The 18186-nt window shown below is 34.5% G+C and overlaps 1 protein-coding gene across 3 annotated transcripts in view; it reads right to left on the bottom strand.

Annotated features, from left to right (window-relative positions):
• Positions 1-18186, bottom strand: part of RWDD3 (RWD domain containing 3) — a 37659-nt gene that overhangs the window by 12536 nt on the left and 6937 nt on the right. For 2 of the 3 annotated variants that reach the window (XM_074188227.1, XM_074188226.1), the window contains exons 2-3: positions 2188-2675; positions 83-198 (exon numbers count right to left, since the gene is read on the bottom strand). In XM_074188227.1, coding sequence (XP_074044328.1) covers positions 83-198; positions 2188-2675 — 604 coding nt within the window. Of the gene's footprint in view, positions 1-82; positions 199-2187; positions 2676-8314; positions 14517-18186 lie in introns of those variants that run through there. The other variant, XM_074188228.1, reaches the window with a different exon arrangement.

The following is an 18186-nucleotide window of genomic DNA, read 5'->3' as shown; positions in this document are numbered from 1 at the left end:
GAAACTCATGAATATGCCCAATTTGTCAGAATGTAATTATCGATTCAGTTGCTTTTCTATCTGCAATAGTACTAAATTATACCTTTTGTGTTCCATCTGTACTTTTGTTTCAAAGAGTATACTAATCATTTTCTCTTTGCATTTCTTTCCGCTTGAGTCCACATCAACTTTGGAGGTTTTCTGAAGAATCAGGTATTCCTAAATGATAAATCAGGACATTACACACATATCTTACTATGAGATTTAGTTTTGAAAGTCTAAACACATATAAAAAATATTCATTTCCTACCCATATTTTATAGTTACCCTGAGTTTGCATATACATGACAGGAAGAATCAGGTATTATCATGCCATATTCATAGTCCCAATGAATAGGTTTAAAATAAGAGTCAAACTTTTTGTCCCAAACCATGATTTTATTGGTGCAAGAACTCTTATTGAATAAATTTCCTCTTCTAATACAGTTGGTAATTGCTCCATAACTTATAGTCAAAGAGTTGTTCTAATGTGGATCTTCTAACTCTAAGGCCAGCTGTCTATCTACTATAACTTATTATTTCTCTTCAAATTAATAAAGGATCTTTTAAAAATCTGAAAATAACATTTTGCAGAATTTCAGTATACAAAGAGAAATTTGTCAATGTTGTGTCCATATCCATTGATAGTGCTCCAAGTCTTATAGATGCTTATTGACAAACTAATTCAAATTAATTTGTCTATTGTAACCTTCATGTCTTTTCTTTTGAGATGCAGTGTGATTATAGAAGTCTCATCCTGAACTCAGAAACTTAGGAAAACTTAGTTTCAAATCTAAACTAAAAAATATTGACTATGAGACTCTGGGGAAGTCATTTAACCTCTCTAGATCTCAGTAATTGCCTGAGACTACATCTACAGATGTTTTGCAATCTGTGCAAAAGGGAGAACATTCCCATACCAGGATTCCAACACTGAGAAAACACAAATCCCTGATGTCTTTAAATGGTATATTAATAAGCAATGATCTAGATCTCTATCTGAATATTTTGCCTAAAAAATTCCAATTAGATTAGATTCAATGTAAATTACCTTGAAATATATGTAATCCTTCCATAGCCCCCAAAAAGAATACAAATAAAATCTGATAATTTGTTTTAACTATATAATTCAATATTAATCTGGACAAATATCAAGATAATGTTTAATAAGATTACACAATGAATCAGAAATCCAATGTCCTTAAGTTTTTGTGATTATAGTCTATCTTAGATAAAAACAAAAAGTTATTAGTTTGATTTACCTGGAAAAACAAAACCTATTAATATACCATATTTACTAAATATTTTAATTTTCATGATATTAATTTTTCTCCTCTGGTCCCCAAAACAAATAGGCTACACAGATTTCAAGAGATAAATAAAGTGTAAAAAGGGACTGATTTAGAAAGTTGCTGATGAAACAAGTCAGAAAGAAAAAAAGATAGGAGGAAATAAACTGACAGTAATAATAGTTCTACCTCTCTGAAACTAAATCTGTTATAAGTCACAAACCACTCTTTCCAAGCAATATAGATGCTCAAAAAATGTCACATTGATTTTTTTAAATTATGAAGAGGTAAGAAAAAATTGTTTATCCCAAACATACAATATACTAGGTCTTCCTGTGCCTATCTTTGAGGAGTTATGCACATACATATGTATATATATATTTTATAATATATAGAGAAATTAATCCTAATACATTAAAAGATGTTATTTCATTGACATGAGTACTGCTTCTATCAGAAGCCCTTTCACATTTCACTGGGGCCCTAAAACTAATTATCTAAGTTAACATTTTAGCAATGAGTCTTTCTAAATTTAGGCTGATCTTTGAATGAAAATCAAATATTGGGACAAAACTCAAAGTCTCTCCAACTCTGCAAGACATAGAAACAGGGTATACATATGTATCTTCATCTCATACCTGTTATCACCACTAACTTCAAATGGTATAAATAAAAATAAAAATTCTTCAAAGGTGTGTAATCAGTAGGCAAAGACATTCTTTCAAAGGAAATAAATGCTTATAACAACACAGTGATGTATTTTATAGATTTGGTTCAAATAATTTGCCTATCCTTACTAAATGCCATTAAACACTATTTTGTCCATCTATGTTTATGTAACAATACAACCAAACTTTCATTAAATATTCAATTTTGGCACCTTGATACTGTTTCGGTCTCCTTGTAGAAGAATGAGTATTATTTTGCCCCAAAACATCAGTCTTCCTGTAAGTTTTAAATTTGAAGTCCACTTCACCACAGTTTTGACATACTTAGTCTTTGCTCTCATATGATCTAAATGCAAAAGGGTTATCCATGTTCCATCATCCATGGATATATTTGTTGACAAAGTGCAGACTTCAGAGCTAACAATTGTTTCTGGTTGCCCAATGATGTGCTTGAGGTTTTGTTGAATCCAGAGAACCAACTCATGTACCATTGGCTTAGACAAAAGTTTTTTTGCTTGCTCAAGTAGGTTTTCTTTTATAACTATGCACTGTGCTCTGGTGAGGTGCTGAGAGTTAACTGAGATCCCTGGTAGAGAAAATGGGTAAGTAGCTGGTAAATGAAATGACAGTTTTAATGGTATATTTTCATCCAAAAATCCTTGTCCATTTGTATTTATTCTGAATGAAACTCCATCTGTTTCTGGAAGAGATCCAAAACAATCATTAATTGTGCATAATGACTCAATTTAAATAGAACATTCATAACTTAACACTGTTGTCAATCAATAAATATTTAAGTTCAAATTATGACTCAGGAACTGTGTGCTAAGCACTGGGGACAGATTTTGCCCTAAAGGAACTTTTAATCTAATGGGAGAGAAAACATAGAAAGAAAAGAAAAAAAAAAATATATATATATATATAGCTAGACAGATGATAAAGAGGAAATAATTAACAGAGGGAAATCACTGGAATTAAGAAGGGTTAATAAATGCTTTACCAAAATGTTTTACCATTAATTCAAGGTGCAAACTTTGAGGTATCACTCAAATCAGGTATCACTGCCTGCTAAGAAAGATCTTACAGATTATTTCCTTTAAGTATATAACAATCAATTACAATCAACATACCTAGTCCTGACAAAAAGTTCGAAGGTTCTAATTCTCATAAGTTTTTCTTCTTGAACTAGGGTGAAAATATCAACTATTGTTAACAAAAATTTGGAGTTTTCAAACAAATTGCACACACTATATATACACGTGTGTGTGTGTGTGTGTGTGTGTGTGTGTGTGTGTGCATGTGTCAAAAAATAAAGTGATATCAAATCAGGGAACAAATGGACTGATGAATACTGAAATAGAAAAAATGATAAAGGTAATTAAAGTAAATATGATAAGTATGTTAAGTATACGTCAATGTTCCCAATAGACCTTTTTTCTTTAAATATATCCAAATCAATACAACAGAGTAAGGTAATAAGATGAAGTAAAAATGAGAGGATATCAACCAAACTCACTCTAACTCTTTAAGAAAAAGGAAAAAAGCAGACACCAATTATTAAAGAATTCTATTCTCTTTCAGATCTGCTCTGCTTCACCCCTTTGATGTGTTCTATTTCATTTCACCTCACTTTTCAAAAAACTTGATAAAATGTCATTTATTCATTCTACAGGGGGCAGAAGCAAACAGATCAGAAAGAGAGAATACAACAGAACTGGGTGCACAAATGAATTTCTTTTAAGTTCAAGTTGGTACCTATTTCAATGCTTTCTCATTTTCATACCTGAAAATCATTGTTCACCAGCTTCAGAACTCCCTAAGACTACTACAATGACAATTTAATATAGTTATAATTTCATTTTAAGAAACGTGATATCAAAATTGCTTCCTTATATTCGTAAATGAAAATCTGTGATGAATATTAACTCCTTTACCTATTACTATTAAGAATTCTATAAAGAAAAAAATTTCAAATGACCACAATCATTTTAAATATTAGAGAATTAAAACTATACAATTGACACATAATTTGTCAAATACAAGTGGAAATGATGGGTTGCACTGAAAAAGACAGCTTCCATACGACAGCAGGTTTCTCACCATGGAAGTTCATACCAACTCTGCCACCCTTTCCTAAGCAGCTTGTTCATCCCAGAACCCCCATTTTACAGAAATATCTCAGACCAACCATGCCTTCCTTTCTTTCCAAGATCCACTTCTGACTATTTTCTTCACCATGCCCTTCTTGTCTCCTCCTACTGCATTCACCCACTCACTGCTTTTCAGGTTCCTTTGTAGGCTGTCTTCCCAGAATATACTCCAAGAGGGCAGGGGTTATTTTCATTCTTACATATGTATTCCCAGTGTCTGCTACAATAGTTAAGTGCCTAATAAATGCCTGACTTGAAATGACAACCCTACTAATAGTGCCCTAATCAGACCTCATCGAGAATACTGTGTTCATTACTAGCTAAGTGGTGAAGCAGAATCAGCACAGGATTTGCAATGAGGAAGATGGAAGATCAAAGTTCAGCTGTAGCCTCCTAGATACTTACTGGCTATCTGACAGTGGGCAAGTTATTTAAACTCTATGCCTCGGTTTCATTAACTATAAAATAGGGCTAACAACAGCACCTATCTCCCAGGTTACTGTGAGGATAAACTGTAAAGCACTTTGCAAACCCCAAAGTGTTCTGTGAATGCTAGTTGTTATTGATGTTGTTAACACATGGTTTAAGGAGGCTATTGATAAGCTAGGGAATGCCCAAAAAGTAACAAGGATCATGAAGGGTCTTGAGTTCATAGTCTGAGATTTGAATTAGGCATGCTAATTCCTTATAATAAAAATGGTGCTGTCAAGGTACAAGAGTTATATGGGAACTCTGATTTCATTCATTCACACAATGACTAAAGTTTGCCTTTTCTTAACCTTTTGATTTCAATGGAGTTTTGACTTTACGTTTATTTCCTTGCTACCATTTAATTGGCTTAACAATTAGTTGAGCAGTGAGAATTACTTAAAATGTAATGTTTTATTATAGAAATGGCTGTTAAAAGCATCAATAAACTTCTTTAATTTTTAAATAAATAAAATGTTTTATGTAGCAGAAGAAAAAAAAGAATTGGGCATGCTTAGCCTAGAGAAAAGAAGACTCAAAGAGGACATGAAATCTGTAATCAAATATCTAAAGAATTGTCATGAAGAACAAAGTGAAATTTGTTATTCTATTTAGCTAATAATTAGAGCTACCCATAGATGGAAGGGGCTGCCTGAAGCAGCAGTGGATGGCCTCCCAGGAGCCCCTCAAACAGAGGCTGCAGACCCAATTTTCAAGTATGTAACAGTGAAGGTTCCTTTACCCTATGAGTCTAACCAATTTTCTTCTCACTCTCTTATTCTGTGATTTTGAAAAATGCAGCATGATATGACAGAAAGAAAACTAGCCTTGGAGTCAGAAAGATCTGCATCTAAGTACCTCTAAATGACCCATGTTAACTCTAAAATTATATAAATCAGGATTTCTTACATCAGAAGTTGTCCAATGAAAAATAGCTTTGAGCCAAAATTGAATGGCATATATAGCATATACTATAAGCAATATAAAGTTTGGAGAAGTTGTCAGAAATAAAAAAAACTTTCTAAAAGACATGGAATTTGAACTGGACCTTGAAGAAGAGATGTAGAATTTGTGGAAAAGCAAAGAAGAGTGTAGAATAATATTATTGTGATAAAGTTGAGAAAATCATGACATGGGAAGGTAACAAAAATAGTCACCTTTTTCATTAAACACTTTTTTCTCTTATGGATAATAATGTTAGACATGGAGTCAGTAAGACCCGAATTCAAATCCCACTTCAAACACTTAGTAGCTATGCCACCCTGAACAAGTCATTTAACCTCTCTTGACCTCAATTTTTTTGTGAAATTGGGATGATGAAAGCACTTTCCTTCCCCAGGTTGCTAGGAGGATCAAATAGGAAAACATGTAAAGTGCTTTGCAAATCTTGAAGGGTTATATAAAATCGAGTCCTGTGGTTCTTGTGCTGCAATCATTTTTATTGCTTCCCTTCCACAATTTTAGGTCCCATATCCATATGAAGTTTACTGAAGATTGAAATATGCTATACAATACATATGAACAGGTTAGCCCAGAGTTGGAAAAGAGGAGAGAGCTGGATCGCCTTCAAGAAAATGAAAAGCTCTTTTAAGGACCCAGGAGAGCAAAGGTCTATCTTTTGAATACTAACATTCTACAACTGTGGGTGTACAGCAGCAACACAAGGACAACAGTCATGAGCTAACTGCTACAAGTGAGGCAGAGCAGGTCTGAGTGCTTGTGGTCAGGCAGATCTGAGTTCAAATTCTGATTCTGATACCAGTTGTGTAACCCTGAGAAACCCTCAGTTTCTTCACCTGTAAGATGGACATAACAACATCTATCTCCCAGGGCTATTGAGGCGATCCAATGAGTATTGCTGTAAAGCCCTTAACAGTACCTGGCATATGATAAGCTCCAAATAAATGTTTGTTCCTCCATTCTCCTACCCCCCCATAAGAATGAAAAATGAATCCCAGAGAAGGAAAATGGAAAACACATGAGGAGAGTGAGCAGACACTAACACAGAACACATGAGGCTTCATCTTCTTCAATAAATATGAAGAGGAAAAATGTAATCGAGGAATTATGAAGATGAAGGATAAAGAAGATGGAATAGTCATGTGTCAAGGGATGACGGATGGATAGATGGATGGATGGATGGATGGATAGGTGGGTAGATGGATAGGTGGGTGGATGGATGGGTGGGTGGGAGGGAGGGAGGGAGGGAGGGAGGGAGGGACAGCCGGTATCCTCAGTGTCTCTAGCCCCATCCAGTCTGCTGAGGCTGAGGGCAGGTCATACAATGTTCACACAGCTTGGGCAGCAAGGATGAACTGCCATGTTCATTGAGATCATTGAGGCACTTGGACAGAGGATGGCACCAGCTGCCAACCTAAACTGAATTTGTGCCAAACTACTTTCCAGTTTTCTCAGTAGTTTCCGTTAAACAAGGAGCCTCATTATATCACTATTTGCACTCTTAACTACAAATGAAACCAGAAGACACAAGGAAATTGCAGCTGGAAGAAGGCTCACAGGTTCTCCTTGAAGAGATAATAAAGGAAATAGCAATTCAGTGGATTTATCAAACATTGAAACTATCCAGCTCAATTGCTGTTGAATCTTGCTTATCTAGTCTGTTACACTGATCTACTTTCTATTTTTAAATAGAACTAAGTAGTTTTAGTGATTACTACTTTATATTCCAGCTAAGATCTGATGATGCTAACTATGCCTCCTTCATTCCGTTTTTTTAAAATTTCCCTTGATATTCTATTCCTTTTCTTCCTTCAAATGAATTATGTTATTGTTTAGTCTAATTATATAAGTAACCCTTGGTACATTAATTGGTAGAGCACTAAATTTGTACAGTGCTCTAATTTAGATAGTGTTGTCATTTTTAAATCATCAAAACTCAGTCATGAATAATGAATCTCTATCCAATTATTTGTCTTCTTTCATTTTTGTAAAGAGTATTTTGCAGTTTACATACAGAAGTCCTGAGTAGTCAAAACTTAGCTATTTTATGCTTTTTTCTATTAATTTTGAACTCAGGTCCTCCTGACTTCAGGGCTGGTGCTCTATCTGCTGTGCCACCTAGCTGCCCCTTTTTGTATTAATTTTGAATGGAACTCTTCCTATCAATTCCTTTTAATTTGGTTAGTACTATACAGAAATGCTGATGATTTTTCAAATGGTTTTTATATTTTAATTCTTTTAAAAACTAGTAATAAACTTGAATTAGCCTGACTCTATGGGGCTTTCTAGGTGATCTTGATATCTGCAAATCAGCAGATTCTGTCAATTCTTTGATTGCATTTACCAGCCTTAATATTTTCCCCTCATCTTACTTAGCATTTTTAGAATAGTATCAAAAAATATTAGGATGAGCCAAGTTTTCAACTGCAAACATAACTATTTTTAAATAATATTTTCTGTCCATCTTATCCTTGGCAAAACTTCTATTCCCTGCCCACCAATTCTATTGCACTTTATGATGAGACTTGAAGAAAGAGACTCAGGCTAGGGATCTAACCTAGGTTCTAGAGCCAGGTTATACCTTATCTCAGAGTTCCATAGTCTGATCTAGTCATTCAACACTTATGACATAATTTCATTATCTGTCAAATAGAAATAACTATTCTTTCTAATCCCAAAATCTTACTATTGCCACTCAGGAAGTATATCCACACACATCTGAACCAGGAATTAATGAAAAGTATTTTAAACATTAATGTACCTCTAACAGTCATGTGCCCATTTGGTCGTCCACAACCAAGGATCTTAGCGTGTGTCTTCTTCCTATACTTTTGGCCATTTAATTCCAGAGATTTTTAGACTCTTTTCCTAGTCCTCAAACACCAAATTGAATGGATTGAACTGGGGCTGAAGAGTCAAGTCTTGTGCTTGAAATACAGGATTTGAGTCAGGAACCAAGACTGTGACAAGGTACAGGTTATAATTATTGGAGCTAAGGATTACAAATAGAACCCCAGAAACTTTTTAATAGATGAGTAGGATGTCTACAAAAGTCTTCAAAAGTATCATAAAAGCACTAGTGAAAGAATTTCACTTTTTAATCTCACTGTCATTCTTACCTAATTCCATATCTCTTCCTCAACCAGCCATTTTTATACTATTGCATTATATAAAGGTGTCATTTCTCTTCTCATTTTAGAAATGTACCTATTTGGCACAAAAAATAAATGTTAAGAATCACAACTTCTAAAGTACATTTTGGAGTCTGATACTCCTACAGTAGGAAAAGAAATTACCAAGAACCCAAAAAAAAATTCTGAATAGATATATTTTCTTAATTTAATTTCAGATAGCAAGTAACAGTTTTGCTAGCTGAGCACTAACCTAGTAAATTAAGCACCAGCAGGTTAACTACTAATGGATAAAATGTTTGGCTATGGCAATACATAAAAAAAAATATGAACTAGGCAGTTCTATGAAACCACCTTCTATCACTATAGAGAGGTAACTTAAGAGACTAAGAGTTCTAAGAATGGCAGTTTGTAAAAAACTTGTAAACAATAAATTAACTAGTGGTACTATGTCATAGAATAAAAGATCACTCTCTGGCTGGCAGTTCAGATTGCTCAAAGTTTTTATTAGACAACTTGCCAGTTGGGAGACAATCTGAAAAATTTGCTCAAAAGTCTCAATGTTCTGTATATTTTTAACATCAAAAGGCAAGCAGAAATTTCACATATAGGGAACAGTCAAATGTCAGAATGTCTACTGGGGTCCAGGCTTTCTTAAGCACCAAAAATGGAATAAAATGAAATTGCTGAAGCAAAGGGGAAAGCTGTGCAACAAAGGACAGACACCGGAGATTCCCCTATGTTAAACTAGTTTCTGTAGTGTTGCTTCTGGGCACAAATATGAGGATCCACTATGGGAAAATGTAGCAACTTAGGATAAAGAGGTAAGACAGAAATTAGAGTATAATTCTAATTAATGGGAGGCAATTTTTTTTAAAAAAGTACTCACGTAATACTGATCTCTACAACTAAATATTTTGCTGGAGATACTAAATTATATCACTACTGACACACTTCTTCAAATGAAACCAGAAGACATAAGGAAATTGCAACTGGAAGGAAGGTTCACAGGTTCTCCTTGAAGAAGTAATTAAAGGAATTAGTAAAGATGGCCTAATCAGTGACTCAATAGTAAAAGGAAAGACCATTTTCATCTTTCCCTCTAATTTTTATGATGCACATAAACAAAAAACCATCATGAAGATAATAACAATAGCTGATGTAGGTTAAGGTTTAAAAAGTGATATTTTAAACTTCACAATAAGCCTGTGAAGTAAGAGTTATTTTTGTGCATATTTTACAATGAGGAAACTGAGTTCAGAGAAATTAAATGACTTGCCTACACAAAATTCACCTACACAGTCTGAGGCAAGATTTGAACTCCATTACTTATGATTCCAAGTCAAACTCTCTATCTTAATTTACATCACCATTTGCTGTCAAAAAGTAAAAAAGTAAAGAAATCCTGGTTGAGAAAAAGCTTTAAAACAAAAATTTGAATCATAAGATCATAATTCTAAAGCTGGAAATGATTCAGAGACCATCTAGTCCAATCCCTTCATTCTACAAATAAAGAAAATGAGACATAGGAAGATAAAATGACTTGCCCAATATCATAACAATTAATAAATGTCAAAGGCAGAATTTGAAGCCAGATGCTTTGACTCCAGGATCAATGATCTTTCTAATTGCTCCAAACTACCTCTTAAACAGAAGATATATACTGATATTCTATTTACCTCCTATATTTTGCATACAATCAATTATTTTGCATTCACTCAATCAATAAGCATTTATTAAGTGCTAAATGCCAAAAAAAATGAACAATCCTTTCTCTTAAGAAATTGAAATTCTATCAACTGTATTATAGGAAAAATAGTTTTCTCCTATATACCTGAGTTTATGATCTCCTTTAAATTTTGATCAGTTAGCCCAAAAATGTGATTCCTGTAAAATGAGTTTTTGAATAAGGCACAGGACTGACCACACCACTTTAAGCAAAATAATCTACCAATATACAATGTCCTATGTATAGATGCAAACAGCAATGTTTCTGATTAGGCAAAAAAAAAAAAAAAAACCAGACTGCTTTTATTTATGGTAATTTTAAAATATTCTTAGAAAGTAATTTTCACAAAAATTCATGTAAATTATGACTCAAATAAGTGTGAGAAAGACTTTAGCAAAAATAAACTGGGAAGGAAAGCAACATCTTTACACATATGGAAGCATGATTTTCATATTTTATCTCATGCAAATGTCTCCTAGATCCACATATCTGGTCCAATCTCTCTTGAATGGCAATAATGTTATCACCAATTGTCAAGTGGTCAATTCCAAAGACATCTCAAATTCAACAAAGAACTAATTATTTTTTCCCCAAAAAGCAAACAAAACCTTCCTTCCAAAATTTCCTCTTTGTCCTCAAGGCACCACTCCTTTTGGTCAGTCAGGTTCATAACCTCAAAACTCAAGTCTCTACTCCAATCTCCTTCACACTTCACATAAAATCAACTGCAAATTTTTATCAATTCCGCCTCTACATTGTATCTCACATGCATACTCTTTTCTCCACTCACACTACAAATGTACGAAGAAAAGTTTGGAAAGGGAAAAGACTAGGTGCAGGGGATCAATTGGGAAGTTATTGCATTATCTATATGAAAGAAAACAAGGGCCTGTTTTATAGTGATGATCTTTTACTGTAGGTAAACTGGCCCAGATGTTCCCTGAAAACATTATTCCATCTCCCACTTGTACTTTTTGCATAAACCATGTCCCAGGATAGCCCTTCATCTCTGCCTCTTGGAAACTCCAAGTTTCTTTTAAAGTTGAACTCAGGTACATCCTACAGAGAACCCACCCTGATCCCCACAAGGTGCTAGTACCTTCCCTCCCAATACAAAAAATTACCATTTGCACATCCTCGTGGCTTATGCCAATAGAATTCCTTAAGAGCAGTGCTTCAATTTTGCCTCTCTAGAATCTAGCACAATACTTGGTATGTGGTAGGTATGTTATAAATAAATACTTGTTAAATGAGTGAAGGCACAAGTCAGAATTGGTAGAGAAAGTTCCTGACATATAGCAATGAAATTACAGCCTAGGTTTTTTTTTAAGCTAGGAGTCATAAAAAAAGGAAAAATATAAAATTTTACCCTAGATTGGGAGGTAGAAAAATTCTTTAAAAAAAATTCTGTAATTTCCTCTTAATAGCAGGAAAATCTAAGTAATAAATAAATCTATATCTATTAAAAAACACTTAATTTGTAAAAAGAAATATTAAACCTCAGTTCACACAAGATAACTGAACCAACATGCAATGAATAGATTCAAACTCAGGATTCTGTATCACTGCATTCTTATAATATCTATTTATATAGTACTTGAAGGTTTACAGTGCTTTATTATAATGTTTTACATGTATTATTTGATTTATATCTTTAAATAAACTGAGGTAGGTGATGTATTATAATTCCCACTTTACAGATGAGGAAAACGAGTATCAAAGTGGTTGTATGACTTTCTTTATGGTCACAAAACTAATAACCTACTGTTTCCCCATTCAGCAATCTTTTCACAATTCCACACTATTCTTTGCAACATAGAATCTATTTGTGACATATTGATACACACACACACACACACACACAAACACACCCCTCTCCCAATAGGCCTGCCTCTCTCTCTCTCTCTCTCTCTCTCTCTCTCTCTCTCTCTCTCTCTCTCTCTCTCTCTCTCATATTCATGTTATCCCAGTGACAAGAGGAAGAGATGCTAACTTTTTTTTTTAATAAACTGCATGTTTGTGCTCCCTGCCCCACCTTTACATGTAATTAGGGCATTAACAATGGAAGTTATATGGCTATCTTGCTCTCTGCATAGCACTTAAAAACACTACTATTACATTCAGTGAAATATCCCCCTTCCCAATCAACTTTTCGGTAACAAAAAGGGCTATTACTAGGTTCTTTTATAAGTCAATTACTTATTGATGCCAGAATACTGAATTAAATTAATTAGAAGGTATGGCTTTAAAGCCATGCTCAATTTAACAGCTGATAAAAAGTCCACAGTGTCCTCATTATTAAGGCACTGTTCTTTTGTTTTCTACATTTGTATCCCAAATCAAAGACTCTTTTCTTTGTTTCTCTCTGACCCAGGCTACATTTTTCAATTTCTCAGGCTTGTACTTATAACCTAAGAAACCACATTCCCCCTATTCATGACAAATGAAAGATTATTCTAGGAGACTGCACCCATTTTCCCATAAACAAATAACTTAAGGGGCATAAAAAGGTTAATATGGAAATATGCTTGTCTTTAAGCAATCTACAAAAAGCACCATAGTTTTAAAAACGTAGACAGTAAAATATAATAAACAAATGTTGTAGAAGAAAATAGGATGTAGAGAATAAGGAAATCAAGCTAAATCAGAAGAGAAAGGATAATAGAGGAATGAAAAAACATTGTTTCAAAACTCTAAGCTCCTTGAAGGCCCAGTTCTTTATAACCCCCTACACACGTACCCATCATGACAGGGTCATAATTGCGCATTACTGGTGTTAAATAAGTGGGATAAAAACTGAGGGAATAAGAAGGGGAAAAATCATTTTTAAGTGGAAAACTTTTCCTTTTTCTTCCTTTTATACAAGTGAGTTAAGATAATTTTTAACCTAAAATGTCATGGGAAAAGGGTCTATAAAAGGTATTTCTTACTTGTTGGAAAATCACCCTTTCCTAGTTATGCATTTTAATAATCCATTAATCACTCAGATATATAAAGACCCAACCCCCCATAATAGCTTCCCTACCAAAAAAATATAAAAAAAATCAATTTTCTGTCTTTTCAACTATAAAGGGAAAGGTGCTATAACTATGTGAATCCAATCCTAAAACTGCTCTCTGCAATCACGTGAATAACTATCCCAATATGCACATTTTACAAATGACTAACCTAGATAATTGTTATCTGTACTATTTCACCTAACATTAGTGTTTTTCTCAAGTATTATAAAGCATTTCACTGCTAATTTGTCTCTTTAATTTTCATTTTAATCACCATTTTTTAGGAGCAAGGAGGTACAGTTAGTTCGTATTGGGCCTATTGTCAGAAAAAAAAATGAGTTCAAACTGGTCTTCTGATAATGTGTGACCATGGGTAAATCACTGTCTGTTTGCCTCCATTTCCTCATCTGTAAAGTTTAGGGCGGGGGGGACAGTTAATATTAACATCTATCTCCCAGGGTTGTTGTGAAGATCAAATGAAATATCTGTAAAGCCCATAGCACAGGGCCTAGAACATAGGAAGTGTAATATAAATTGTTATTCACTTCCCTTTTCCCCAGCGTAAAAGTTAACACAACAAGGAAGGCAAAAGAGCCCAAAAACAACTCCAACAAAGAGACATGCTTACAAGGGCAATACTGGTTTAGTGCAGAAACTCATTTGAAATATATGATGAAGGATAATAAATGATTACAAGCAGTAGCTTCTCACAAACTACTGAACAAACTGGAGAGGAAAATGAGCCTACATGAAAGTCAACTAAACTAAATCATCCCAAGAATATTTATAGACTAAACTAGAAGAAAACGATTAAATAAGAAAAGGAAGCATCTCTATATAAATCGATGCTAATCATCCAAGACAGTAGAACTATCACTCACATTTCAGGAGCCAGTGAGGAAGTGAAAAAGACAAGAGATCTTTATCAGGACCAATGAGAATAACATAAAGTTGAATAGTTCATTTTCTTATAGTTTAGAGTGAGCAAAGGGGTTCTTTGTACATCTGCATTATCAGTAGATGACTTAAATACATGACTAGAAATGATGCTGACCAAACCTTTTATAGACCTTTTATATCCACTGATTTTCACTGTTTTGAAAAGCAATTCTACTTACATTTCGCTATTTCCTCCATAGGGTAGCGAGGTGGTATAAGGAATAGAGCACTGACCTTGGAATCATATCTGGCCACTAGACCCAGATGTCTCTGAAGGAAAAAGTGAGGCCAGTGACTTAGCACAGCCCCTCTCACTCAAATCCAATTCATGGGCTTGTTATAGCATCATCTCTCTGATGTCATGGTCTTCTTTGAGAACAAAGGTCAAACATCATCATTTTCCTCCATGTTTTACAAGTGAATTTATAATATAAAGCAGAGTTGATCTAGGCTGCCATCTCTCTCCCCTGGAAAAGGAAATCAAGAATCTGTTGACTTGATTTTCCTCATACCTGCCTAATCAAACTATTTCATTCTCCTTTACTAAAACATCTATCATAATTCTTATCATAGCTCCTAACTATAGTCTCTGTCCTAGGTTCTCTTCTCTTCTGTCCCTATATGCTCACCAAATTCCAAGGGTTTAAATCATCTCCAAATACATGACATACATATATACATAATATATATATATATACATATAATGTGTACATATTTATAATATATTTATTTATATTTATAATGTAGAAAAATCTGGTGAACCTTATGGGCCTTTTTTCCAATGTTTTAAATGCATCTTTTTAAAAATAGGATTACACAATGTAAAGACTGGCAAATTGCCTTCTGTAGTGGGTGGGGGGAGGGAATTAAGATTAGGGGGAAAATTGTAAAACTCAAAATAAATCAAATCTTTCTAATTCAAAAAAGAATAATTTAAAATGCAATAATTTAAAAATAAAAAATAAAAATAGGATTACAAAAGATACAATTACATTGTATTACAATATTTTTTGATATTTGAGAGTTACCAAAATATCAAAATAATTCATAGAACTAAGGTTTAAAACCCAACTCTACCTCTCATGATCCTTTTGAACCATGACTCATCCACAGGATTAGCTCCTTTAGCTTTGTGTCATCTGCAAAATTGATAAGCATGCCATCTTTGCCTTTATCCAAATAACTGATAAAGATTTTAAAAATCATAAGACCAGGCACAAATCTCTGGGGTCTTCAATGAAACCTCTCACTACATTAATATAAAATTATTTACTCTGAGTTTGGTCATACAAATGATCTGAATCCATCTGACTATTATGGTCTAATCTATATCTCTCCCCAAAATCTTCTCCACAAAAACAGTATGAGACACTATTTGTATCTCCTTAATTGTCTTGAGTATCAACAACTTGTTGGTCACTCTTGTCATTCCAATTGAGTAGCTATTTCTATTGGCAGTTATCATTCCACATATTCCATTTCTTCTTTAATCTTTTTTCTCCCAATATAAAATTTTTTAAAAAACTCACTTTGTTGTCCTTAGCTTCTATTATTACCCTCTGTTCATTTTGAATTTTAGGATGCCTGACACAAATTTAACATTCCTCACATGCCTTACTTGCATATTCACCTTCTATTATCCCAGCCTTGCTTATATCTTCTGTTCACCTTTTTTTTAAAAAAATTCTGAGCTGGTTGGTTCCCTGTACATGTACATAGTATCTTCAGACTTAATCCATTTCTTCTTCTTCTCGTTACAACTATCCCCCTTTATGACTTCAGAATTTTATTCTTGAGGCTCTCCTACCACTCCTGGGGTGACCTTCCAAGAAGTATTTTACTCTAGGGGAATCCTACCTATTTTCTGAAAACTTACTTTCTCAAAAAATGTAGAATTCATATTAAACTATGCCTAAGGTTTTCTCTCCTCCATAACAAATTATCAAAAGGAGTGTCCCTTCTCCTCAAAGTTCCCATTATTTTCAATTCAGCAATTAGTTCCTCCTTACTAGTGTGAATCAAATCTAACAGAATTTCCCTTTATCGGTTCTTTTGAAAATGCAAGTATCACTAAGACTAGTCAATAAGTCATTAGTCTGCTTTTGACTGAAAGAGATCTAACAGATGTCTAAAAAAATTAAGTCCTCCATTACTGGTATATCATGCCTCTATAGCTAGCTGGCACAGTGGATAGAGCACTTGTCTTGGAATCGGGAGGACAGAGGTTTGACTCTAGCCTCTTAATAGCTGTGTGACCTTGGATAAGTCACTTAATCCTGATTGCCTTACATCCAGGATCATCTCCAGACATCCTGATTCATAACTGGTCGCTGGACCCAGATGGTTCTAGAGGCTGGTGACTTAGCATAATACCTGACCCCCCCACTCAAATCCAACTCATGTGCCTGTCATGATATCACTTCTCCTGATATCATGGTCTTCTTCAAGAATGAAGTTCAAACAGCAGCATCATCATCATCATCTGTGCTTGTGATGTTTCTGAAACTTATCCATCTTTCTTCTTTCTGTCCTGGTGATCTGTAATATACTCTAGTGGCAATTTCTGCTTTTTCACCAACTTTCACCAAATACTCTCCATCATGCTTACTTTCTGTAGTCCCTGAATTTCCTCAAATAAGTGTACCTGCTAATTGTTCACTACTTCCCATGCCAACCTCTTCCACTTAACTTGTTTCTTTTGAAAAAGGTTTCTCCATTCAGAAAATAGTTCAGTCTTGGCTTTCATTCCCCAATACCACCACCACTCCTTTCTCCACTGAGATACCTCTGATATCAAATCTCAATAGTTTCTAGTTGCCTCTAGGATCAAATAGAAATGTCTTTATTTAGCTTTCAAAATCTTTTACAACCTAGACCCCCAACTTACTTTTCCAGCCTCCTATGAATTACTTCCTTCTGGAACTGTATAGTCCAAACTGGCTTCCTTTACTCTTAACTTTTCCTGTGGAATACACTTTTACCTCACCTTTGAAAATACCTCTTTTCCAGAATTGGAAATTGAGGGGATGCCCACCAATTAGAGAATGGTTGAACAAATTTTGGTATGCAAATGTGATGGAGTACTATTGTTCTGTAAAAAATCATGAGTGGGTGAACTTCAGAAAAACCTGGAAAGACATATATGAACTGACGCTGAGTGAAGTGAGCAGAATCCATTGGATATTACACACATTAAGAGGAACATTGTGAGATGATGGACTTAGATCATCACAGTAATTTAATGATCAAGGGCAATTCTAGGTTTGTGATAGAAAATACCATCCACACAGTGAGGAATATGGGGGGGGGGGGGGTTCCACAAGAATGTGAAGGGATAATTGTTAGTTCACATTACAAAGTATTGCAAAAAACAAAAGATTTGGCCTCAATCTGATCAAAAACTGAGATTAGGCCAAGTCCACCCCATCTAATTCTTTTTTTTTTTTTTGCAAGGCAAATGGGGTTAAGTGGCTTGCCCAAGGCCACACATTAAGTGTCTGCCACCAGGATTTGAACTCAGATACACTGGTGCTCTATCCACTTCGACACCTAGCCACCCCCTCACCCCATCTAATTTCTAAATTAACCTAGGGTTTTTAACCTTCTCCTTAAGCACAAACTCAAGAAGGTAGCTGTTCTCACTCATTAGTATAATGAGCAGGGAGGGGAAATATATGGGGACCAAAGTATCAATTAGATTTGTGACCCCAGTCAATGACTGGCAATAAGGGACAGGATCAAAGTCTTTCTAACTGCATAAAAGACCTAACATTCTGGGATTCCTCACCCCTCTCCCACCTTGACAGAGGTGTGCCATTTATTGAGACGTCTTTAA

Source organism: Macrotis lagotis, chromosome 5 (assembly GCF_037893015.1).
Source record: "Macrotis lagotis isolate mMagLag1 chromosome 5, bilby.v1.9.chrom.fasta, whole genome shotgun sequence".
Classification (NCBI taxonomy): domain Eukaryota; kingdom Metazoa; phylum Chordata; class Mammalia; order Peramelemorphia; family Peramelidae; genus Macrotis; species Macrotis lagotis.
Note: the sequence above shows the minus strand (reverse complement) of the source record. Positions and strands in the feature narration are given on the sequence as shown.